This window comes from Ciona intestinalis, unplaced genomic scaffold (genome assembly GCF_000224145.3).
Source record: "Ciona intestinalis unplaced genomic scaffold, KH HT000106.2, whole genome shotgun sequence".
Classification (NCBI taxonomy): domain Eukaryota; kingdom Metazoa; phylum Chordata; class Ascidiacea; order Phlebobranchia; family Cionidae; genus Ciona; species Ciona intestinalis.
This window is the reverse complement of record NW_004190428.2, coordinates 1-11,170: the sequence shown is the minus strand read 5'-3', so window position 1 is coordinate 11,170 and position 11,170 is coordinate 1. Positions and strand designations below refer to the sequence as shown.

The following is an 11,170-nucleotide window of genomic DNA, read 5'->3' as shown; positions in this document are numbered from 1 at the left end:
TATAACTCGACAGTGAGCATGAGGTGTATGAATACACCATGTGTGTCTGGTGTATAAGAAGACACCCATGTTATAACTCGACAGTGAGCATGAGGTGTATGAATACACCATGTGTGTCTTGTGTATAAGAAGACACCCATGTTATAACTCGATAGCGAGCATGAGGTGTATAAATCCACCATGTGTGTCTGGTGTATAAGAAGCCATCCATGTTATAACTTGACAGTGAGCATGAGGTGTATAAATCCACCATGTGTGTCTACGGTCTGGTGTATAAGAAGACAACCATGTAATAAACACATATTACATGCAGGTACAATACCCATACAACTTGAGCTATAGGAACCTAATATACTTCATAGCCGCACCCACACTTTGCTATGAAGCAAATTACCCACGGAACGAATCTATCAACAAAAGTTATCTGGCGCGTAGAATTGTGGAAATTGTAAGTTTTTTTTTGTATATTATTTATTGTATTTGCATAAGCATAATGTTAGGGGGTAATTGTGGTGACAAAAATAGATTTAATTCACCACATTAATCAATGAGGTTCCCTACGTTTAATATTTTTGAACACTAAATATGTTTTTCAAGTTATTTTTGTCACAACTGCAACTGGCTTTAATACAGCAATGGGTGGTCCCGGTTCTGCAGAAGTCCATACTACCTATTCATGTGAGTATTTAGTATTGTATACAGTATGGTGGGGTAAGATGGTTTAGTGTTTTGGGGTAAGATGGTTTGCTGGGTTGGGGTGAGATGGTTCATTTTTTGGGGTAAGATGGTTCAGAATGTTTAGGTAAGATGGGTTGGGGTAAGATGGTTTACCATGTTGAGGTAGGATGGTTCGCTGGGTTAGGGTAAGATTGTTTAACATGTTGGGGTAAAATGGTTTAACTTGTTGGGGTAAGATGGTTCAACATGTTGGGGTAAGATGGTTTAACATGCTGGGGTAAGATGGTTCGCTGGGTTGGGGTAAGATGGTTCGCTGGGTGGGGTAAGATGGTTCATTTTTGGGGGTAAGATGGTACACATATAATTCAACTGTTTCTTATTTTAGTAATTATATATATTATATTATTAGAACTTTGAAGGTTACTATGTTGTGGAGAGATTACTAAAGTTATCGGTAAGTAAATAATGAAACCTCGAAATATTTCTATATTTTGTGCTAGCTTTCCTAAACTATGGTAGTTGTGCCTTTTTTGTTTTATTGTATGTGTTTTTGTCTTATACGGTTCTTAGGGTATATAGAAAATGGATGTATGAATATTCCATGTGTGTCTGGTGTATAGGAAGACACTCATGTTATAACGCGACAGTGAGCATGAGGTGTATGAATACACCATGTGTGTCTGGTGTATAAGAAGACACCCATGTTATAACTCGACAGTGAGCATGAGGTGTATGAATACACCATGTGTGTCTGGTGTATAAGAAGACACCCATGTTATAACCCGACAGTGAGCATGAGGTGTATGAATACACCATGTGTGTCTGGTGTATAAGAAGACACCCATGTTATAACTTGACAGTGAGCATGGGGCGTATGAATACACCATGTGTGTCTGGTGTATAAGAAGACATCCATGTTATAACTCGACAGTGAGCATGAGGTGTAAGAATACACCATGTGTGTCTGGTGTACAAGAAGACACCCATGTTATAACTTGACAGTGAGCATGAGGTGTATGAATACACCATGTGTGTCTGGTGTAAAAGAAGAAATTCCATGTTATAACTCGACAGTGAGCATGAGGTGTATGAATACACCATGTGTGTCTGGTGTGTAAGAAGACACCAATGTTATAACTCGACAGTAAGCATGAGGTGTATGAATACACCATGTGTGTCTGGTGTGTAAGAAGACACCCATGTTATAACTGGACAGTGAGCATGAGGTGTATGAGTACACCATGTGTGCTGTGTTAAACAATACTAACCCTTGTTCAAGGTGCCCAATCACTTTATATGGTTGGTTTTCTTCTATGTTTTCTTCCATTCTGTATTGAACGCTTTGGCTGAAGTTCTAAAGTTCGCTGATAGAGAGTTTTACAGAGATTGGTGGTAAGTGAATAGTTTTTCAACTGGAGGCTTCCAGTTTCAAGGCTCACTGTGGTGGCTACGATTCAGTGTGTGCCTCGTAACTGGAGGCTCCCAGGTTCAAGGCTCACTGTGGTGGCTATAATTCAGTGTGTGCCTCCTAACTGGAGGCCCCCAGGTTCAAGGCTTACTGTGGTGGCCACGATTCAGTGTGTGCCTCGTAACAGGAGGCAGCCAGGTTCAAGGCTCACTGTGGTGGCTACGATTCGGTGCCTCCGATTCGTGTGTGCCTCGTAACTGGAGGCTCCAGGTTCAAGGCTCACTGTGGTGGCTACGATTCAGTGTGTGCCTCGTAACTGGAGGCTCCCAGGTTCAAGGCTTACTGTGGTGGCTATGATTCAGTGTGTGCCTCGTAACTGGAGGCTCCCAGGTTCAAGGCTCACTGTGGTGGCTACGATTCGTGTGTGCCTCGTAACTGGAGGCTCCCAGGTTCAAGGCTCACTGTGGTGGCTACGATTCAGTGTGTGCCTCGTAACTGGAGGCCCCCAGGTTCAAGGCTTACTGTGGTGGCTATGATTCAGTGTGTGCCTCGTAACTGGAGGCTCCCAGGTTCAAGGCTCACTGTGGTGGCTACGATTCGTGTGTGCCTCGTAACTGGAGGCTCCCAGGTTCAAGGCTCACTGTGGTGGCTACGATTCGTGTGTGCCTGGTAACTGGAGGCTTCCAGGTTCAAGTCTTACTGTGGTGGCTACGATTCAGTGTGTGCCCCGTAACTTGAGGCTCCCAGGTTCAAGGCTCACTGTGGTGGCTACGATTCGTGTGTGCCTCATAAAGGCTCCCGGGTTTTATTCTTAATATATTGTTATAGGAACGCTGACACAATCGGTTACTTCTGGCAAGCATGGAATATACCGGTACATAAATGGTGCGTTCGTCATGTATACAAACCACTTTTATCAATTGGTGTTTCAAAGTTGATGGCTCAAATATCAGTATTCATGCTTTCTGCATTCTTTCATGAGGTAAATATAATTCATGGTTTATTACTGTCTGGCATAAAATAAATAAAATATATTTCTTGAATATTTTGTTAAGGTAAACCAAGTTACTTGTTGTGGTTGTTAAATGTTCAGATTTAGAAGTCTTGGTTCAAGGCTTGTTGCTGCTACTATTGTAAGCGTATGTGTCCATGGGCAAGACACTTAACGCCAATTGCTTCAACCCAGTGGTCACTAATGGGTTTCAGCCATGCGGAAAGAACATCCACAAAGTTACATACGTTGTCACTTGTAAGCGGGCACGAGGTTTATGAAACAGAACACCCGTGTTATAACGACTGTCGTTGCCCCGCCATGCGAGGATAAATAAGTTACATACGTGGTAACTTGTAAGCGGGCACAAGGTGTATGAAACAGAATACCCGTGTTATAACGACTGTCGTTGCCCCGCCATGCGAGGATAAATAAGTTACATACGTGGTAACTTGTAAGCAGGCACGAGGTGTATGGAACAGAACACCCGTGTTATAACGACTGTTGCTGCCCCGCCATGCAAGGATAAATAAGTTACATACGTGGTAACTTGTAAGCAGGCACGAGGTGTATGGAACAGAACACGCGTGTTATAACGACTGTCGTTGCCCCGCCATGCGAGTATAAATAAGTTACATACGTGTTAACTTGTAAGTGGGCAGGGGGTGTATGAAACAGAACACCCATGGTATAGTGACCGTAGTTGCCCCAATAAGTACCACAGCAGGACAAATAAGTTACATACGTGGTAACTTGTAAGCGGGCACAAGGTGTATGAAACAGAACACCCGTGTTATAACGACTGTCGTTGCCGAACCAGTACCACAGCAGGACAATAAGTTACATTCATATTTTTATCCAAATACTTCCACAGTATTTAGTTTCTATTCCTCTTCATATGTTCAAGTTTTGGGCTTTCTTTGGGATGACCATGCAGGTATTTCTTTGTTTGTTTATTATAATATTTATTATTTATATTCAATTTTTTTTTAAATCAATTTTGTTAGTTTTTTGTGACCTATAGCTATAATTCTAGTTATTATTTCAGCTGTTTTAGAAATTACCAATAAAAAATATTTTTTTGTCTTATTTTTGTGTGTTCATTTTATTTTTATTTTTTATATTTTAGTTAATTTTAAGCAGAATTTTTTATGCAACCAAAAGTGTTAATTCTACCTTTAGCTGATTTAAAAATTAATAATTTATTCAACTATAACCTCATGTTAAAATAATTGTTTTATTTTGTTAAAAAAAGTTTCTAAAACTGTTATTTATTTTTTAAATGTTATTAGAAAAAGCAGTTTATATTGTTTGTGGTATAAATCTATCTCACTGTTGTTTTAACTTAAAAAAATTAAAAAAAAATAAATTCTAAAAATATTCAAATTCTATCATAAAAATTAAACAAAAAAAATTTCAATCCCCCAAAAATTTAAATTAAAAAAACTTAAACTGTGTTTTTTAGATCCCGTTAACGTTTTTTACTGTGTGGGTCAGCAAGAGGTTTTCGAGCAATTACGGAAATATGATTGTGTGGATGTCTCTTATACTGGGACAACCTGTAGCTATTCTAGCATATGTGTACCATTATTATGTCACGAGTTACACTAATGTGTCATAAAGATAATTATGATGTCATAAGAGAGTAGTACATGACAATGGGCATTTAAGAACGAAATATGAAAATGTTTTTGTTTAAAACTGTTTTTAGATCAATTTTTGAAATTTTTGTTTAAGTTTTTTCCATCAAATATTAAGTTGAAAATATCATGTATATTACGTATTTTTTGATAAATTTTAATCAAAATTGTAAAAACTTTCTTCTTAATCTTTAAAATCAGGACTTTTAGTGTTTACTTTGTTTGATATTTCATGCAAAACCATTTTGCTAAAAGCATTTTTTTTTTGTTATGTAAATCTGTAAAATATAATTTGCTAAAAATAATTTTTTTGATACGTTTTAATTGGTACGTCAATGCTACATGCTAACATTTGTAAAAATGTAAAAATATTCGCTGGTGTTTTATATTTAATTAATTATTCAAGTTTATTAGAATAATCTGAACCATATTTTGTTACCACGCCAATTTAAAGCTGATAATTCTAAACTTTTACCAAAGTAACTTGAATAATAAGTGGTTTATGAGGGAATCGACCTCTGTTTATGGCTTTGTCTGTTTTAGACGCCAATTATTGCAAATTGGTGGTAAAACAACATACCTAAAATTAAAAGAAATCTAATCTATTTTATTGATGTAGCAGGAGGGGCCGTTTTCTGAAAAATTTCTGAAAAGCCACAAACCATGAAAAATAAAGAAAACTGGTTCAGTTACAATGCAGATGTAATAGGTCCCATTTCGTGCCTCACTTAGGACCTCATCCATATAGAATAGAATGTGCATATACAATGTTGGGGTAATAGGCCAACTCTGGTCTAAATCCCAGGTCCCACGGCATGCCTCACTTTAGGACCTCACCCATATAGAATAGAATGTGCATATACAATGTTGGGGTAATAGGCCAACTCTGGCTTAAATCCCAGGTCCCATGGCATGCCTCACTTAGGACCTCATCCATATAGAATAGAATGTGCATATACAATGTTGGGGTAATAGGCCAACTCTGGTCTAAATCCCAGGTCTAATGGCATACCTTACTGTAGGACCTCACCCATATAGAATAGAATGTGCATATACAATGTTGGGGTAATGGGCCAACTCTGGTCTAAATCCCAGGTCCCATGGCATACCATGCTGTAGGTTTCACTCATATAGTATAACAAGCTTGTTTGTTACTTCTAAAATTACAGCTTTAAATTGGCATGATAGCTTGACTTAAATAATTCTTATATTTTTGCACTTTCACACAAATATCTCCCACGTTTAACACACGCAATAATGTATAATAAACCAGCCATAATCATTTCACTAAATCACTGTCCCTCCAAAAACAATTAATATTTAATTTTTTCATGAGGGGAAAAATTTAGTTCTAAATTTGTTAAAACAATTCTCTGTAAAAATAATTTTTCATTAAAAACTTTTTTTTTGTAAAATTTATAAAAAATTTTTTTTTGCTAAATCAATAGGTCATTTTTCTTGTTTTTCAGTGAATGAATTAATATTCAATTCACACTATGCGTTATTTTGCAACAGAAAATCTCAGTTAATTAATTTTATGTATATATATATGTGTTTCCAAATACAAAATACTTTCATTTATCATCTAAGATCAACATGTTGTTATTTTTCATTGTGCAACACTGCAGTGTTCAGTAATTTCATTTTTTCTGTATGAAGCACGAGATATGACATTTTTATTTTATTGTAATCAAATTATTAGATAAATTAACTTGGAAGTGTATTCAAAATACTGTTGTGCGTGCATTATTTTCAATTGCTTTATAATTAGGTTTATGCAATAAAGTTATTGTTAATTTATATGTTGTGGTCTTATACACCAGACACACATGGTGTGTTAATACACCTCATGCTCACTGTCGAGTTATAACATGGGTCTTTTCCTATGCACCAGACACACATGGTGAATTCATACACCTCATGCTCACTGTCAAGTTATAACATGGGTGTCTTCCTATACACCAGACACACATGGTGTATTCATACACCTCATGCTTACTGTGGTGTTATAACATGGGTGTCTTCTTATACACCAGACACACATGGTGTATTCATACACCTCATGCTCGCTGTTGAGTTATAACATGAGTGTCTTCTTATACACCAGACACACATGGTGTATTAATACACCTCATGCTCACTGTCGGGTTATAACATGGGTGTCTTCTTATGCACCAGACACACATGGTGAATTCATACACCTCATGCTCACTGTCGAGTTATAACATGGATGTCTTCCTATACACCAGACACACATGGTGTATTCATACACCTCATGCTCACTGTGGAGTTATAACATGGGTGTCTTCTTATACACCAGACACACATGGTGTATTCATACACCTCATGCTCACTGTCGAGTTATAACATGAGTGTCTTCTTATACACCAGACACACATGGTGTATTCATACACCTCATGCTCACTGTCGGAGTTATAGCATGGGTGTCTTCTTATACACCAGACACACATGGTGTATTCATACACCTCATGCTCACTGTCGAGTTATAACATGGATGTCTTCTTATACACCAGACACACATGGTGTATTCGTACACCTCATGCTCACTGTCGGAGTTATAACATGGGTGTCTTCTTATACACCAGACACACATGGTGTATTCATACACCTCATGCTCACTGTCGAGTTATAACATGGGTGTCTTCTTATACACCAGACACACATGGTGTATTCATACACCTCATGCTCAATGTGGAGTTATAACATGGGTGTCTTTTTATACACCAGACAGACATGGTGTATGCTCACTTTTAAGTTATAACATAAGTGACTTAACACATACAGGACGTACATGGTGGATTCATTACAACCTCACTGTTTTAAAATAATAGCCCACGCAGTGTGCTCCACGTATTTGTTTGTAATTTTGCGTAGGCTGAGCTAGAGCTTTGTCAGACAGATAGTTTATTGTGTAATACGCGGTTTGAAAGTCAAATACTTTAAACATGATGTTCGTTTTGATTCTGTTAAATTTGATCGTCGTAACATCAACCACTGATAGTTGGCATCAACTTGATGGCATCGAATATTACATTGAGTATACAGCAGTTGATGGAGTTGACAAAGCAAATGAAAGTTGTCAATCAATGGACGCCATTCTAGCTGTTGTTAATTCTCGACGAATTCAAGATTTTCTCGTGAAAAATATTGATACGACTAAGTTAACAGGTAGCCAAATATTAATGACATTATTACTGACTATTGCAAGTAAGTTTTAGATTTATTGTGTTTTATGTTTTTTAGGTAATCCATATTCATTCTACATTGGTTTGAGTCGTACCAGTCCAACTACATTGCAATGGTCGGATGGAACAACAACTGATACATCGGTATTCACTTATTTTGATTGCCCGGATGACAGCAGCAGCTAATGGTAATTAACTGTGTTAAAACTCGTGGATGAATGAATGTAACTTGCTTTATCCTCGCGTGCCGGGGTAACGACAGCCGATATAATACGGGTGTTCTGTATCATACACTTCGTCCCAGTTTACGAGGTGAGCTGTATGAACGGAACAACCTCGTTATAATGGCCAAGTGATGATCAATTTCCGTTCAATCAACAGCGACCCCAATTAATTGCTCATTAAGTTGAACGATCCTCGTAATGATATAACAGTCTGGATCAAGAGCAACAATTTCAAGTTAAACGATTTTAATTCTGTGAGATATATATTTCTATTAAAATAGCAGTTTCCTATCCGGTATAGAAAGGGGGGAGATGTGACACATTTAACACATATTATCCAAATATCATGACCGTGTTTTAAATGAGTAACACTAGTCTATGGGAGTCGTGAGGATACGGTTTTATAATCCTTTAAATTTTCTTTGTTTACCACCAAATGAGACGAGAAAATAGAGCGAAAAGGTGTCCCATCTTCCCTAATTCTACTCTATAAATCTCTTACGATCTTGTGTTTCATTCTAGCGCGGCCGTTTTACCAAAATACCAAAGTTTTCGGTCACGATAACGAAGAACAAGAGAGTTGATAAAAAGCGAAAAGACGGGTAGTAACGGTAAAACAACAGTTGTTAAAACACGCTTGTTGATAAAAGAGAAAGAACTAATGTTTTGGATAAAAGGCGTGACCGTTACACCCTACAGACGATACAATGTCAAAATTAAATAAATAACATTTAATTAAACATATTAAAGTTCTAATTGGAAGGAAAGTGTGCGTAAGGACACAACCCGTACAATGGGGGGAGTCGGCCTTAAAGAAGATTGATCCAAAGATTGGAACATGATGAAAAAACAAAACTCCCCAAAAGAAATTCCTCCAAAAGTTTACAGTAAACAGTTTCGAGTGAACACTTATATAGAATTTAGAAACAAGTGCATTACATTAATACACATCGCAGTATAAATAAACATTGGAATAAGAAGTGAAAGCAATTTATCATTTGCTTTCATATTGTAAAACCGCTTTTTCGAGTGAAGAAAGCAATTTATCATGTGCTTTCATATTGTAAACCGTTTTTTCGTCTGCTAAAAGCAATTTATCATGTGCTTTTATATTGTAAAACCGTTTTTTCGTGAGATAAAGACAATTTACCATGTGCTTTCATATTGTAAAACCGATTTACCGAGTTTCTTAACGGTGTAAATCGAATTTACGACCTCCACCCCCAAATTTGTGGTTGGTAGTTGGAATAGTCACGGGGAGCCTAGAAACCACACGAGTTGTAACGTGAGTATTTTCTTATGCACTCATGGTGTATTCATACACCTCATGCCTACTGTCGAACTATTACATGGGTGTCTTCTTATACACCAGACACACATGGTGTATTCATACACCTCATGCTCGCTGTCGAGTTATAACACGGATGTCTTTTTATACACCAGACACGCATGTAGTATATTCCTTGATTAGAGCTTATATACGTTACCTATCTATTAGATGGACTGTATCAACCAATCTAACTTTGATCATATGTATGCAGCTTATTGAATATATTGTTAATAATGTTATAAAGTGTTTGTTTTTCATACCATATAAAAAACAAACAAAACTGAGTGTGGAGACACACTGACTAAAGTATGAATGAATGCAATTTACTTTATCCTTGCGTGGCTGGAATACGACAGCCGTTATAACATATTTCATACACTTCGCGTCAGCTATTACGAGTTACCAATTATGTTACTTTGTTGGTGACTATTTCTTTGTGGATTGTCACGTTTTTACGGGTGACGGACGGGTTCTTATGCTGGTCCCATTAATTCACTGTAGCTAAAACGTTGTGTCTATTTCTCGCATTCCCAACAACACGTAACTTAGGCAGCACTCAACGTATTTAGGTAACTTTACTATTGAATCTCAGTTATACTATCTACGTTCTCTATTCATTCATTTATTCATTCTCGTATCGTCATCTCTCCTTACTACAGACAACAACACGCTCATACACGCAACATTTCACAACGAAAGACACACAAACAAAGGAACAGCGTGTTAACTGCAGCGTCTAGATACGTAACAGCAGGGGTGTTTGGTCTGGCTCCAGACCTTGCAGTTACGTTCCACGACTTCCGCGATGCGCAATTATCGATCTATAGATACGGCAGATGACCCAGAAACTCACGCACAAATGCACAATACAAAATATAAGGTTTAAGGAATAGCAGCCTTTTACGCATCAAAGCGTGAATTTGTGACAATTTGCATAGATTACTTCATATAAAAATGAACTTAAACGTACTGTTTATTCTCTAATCTTTCCTTTTTTGAATTCGTTCTACAATTTTACATTTATCTCCTTTTTAAATTGCAGCCAACTTTTGCTCCTGAATGTCCATCTGATATTTCAACAGTTTTAAAGACAATCACCAAACATATTGCTTCAATTGATAAATTGCCGACCATATTTCCAAACTGCAATCGAACAAAACGAATTTCAAGACTTAACTGCAAAGAAGGATTGTTAAAGGTAGAAGTCTTAATGCTATATATAATATATTTAAATACGTAGGCGCCAAACCTGGGGTGGCAGGGTGTCCAGGTCTACCCTGAGATTTTCTAAACTGCATTAATCAGTAAAGATTGGGACCAAATTTGTTCTATAGGATTGGGTGCCTTACCACCCTTGTCTACCCTGTGTTTTAAAAAGTTTGACGCCTATGTTTAAATACATATATATATATGTAATATGTATCATTTTTACATTAGGCATTTTGTTGATTAGGCAAACTATATTTGCTATTAAAACTAAGTTCCCAAAAATGTTTTTTTTTATAAGAAGAAGGGGTCCATTTTATATTATATATAAATATTCTAAAATCTTGGGTATTTGTTTAGTGTTTGAATGAATGAATGAATGTAACTTACTTTATCCTCGCGTGGCCGGAAAAAACGACAGTTGTTATAACACGGGTTTAACACCTCGTGCCAGCTTACGAGTTACAATGTATGTTACTTTGTGGGT

General features: G+C 37.0%; 1 protein-coding gene across 1 annotated transcript in view; it reads left to right on the top strand.

Moving 5' to 3' along the window:
* Positions 1 to 6,313, top strand: part of LOC100177672 (diacylglycerol O-acyltransferase 1) — a gene marked incomplete in the record, with an annotated part of 9,099 nt that extends 2,786 nt beyond the window's left edge. The window contains 6 exon segments of the mRNA XM_026838736.1: positions 598 to 678; positions 1,088 to 1,132; positions 1,958 to 2,070; positions 2,915 to 3,068; positions 3,952 to 4,014; positions 4,543 to 6,313. Coding sequence (XP_026694537.1) covers positions 598 to 678; positions 1,088 to 1,132; positions 1,958 to 2,070; positions 2,915 to 3,068; positions 3,952 to 4,014; positions 4,543 to 4,698 — 612 coding nt within the window.
* Positions 6,314 to 11,170: the final 4,857 nt, after the last annotated feature.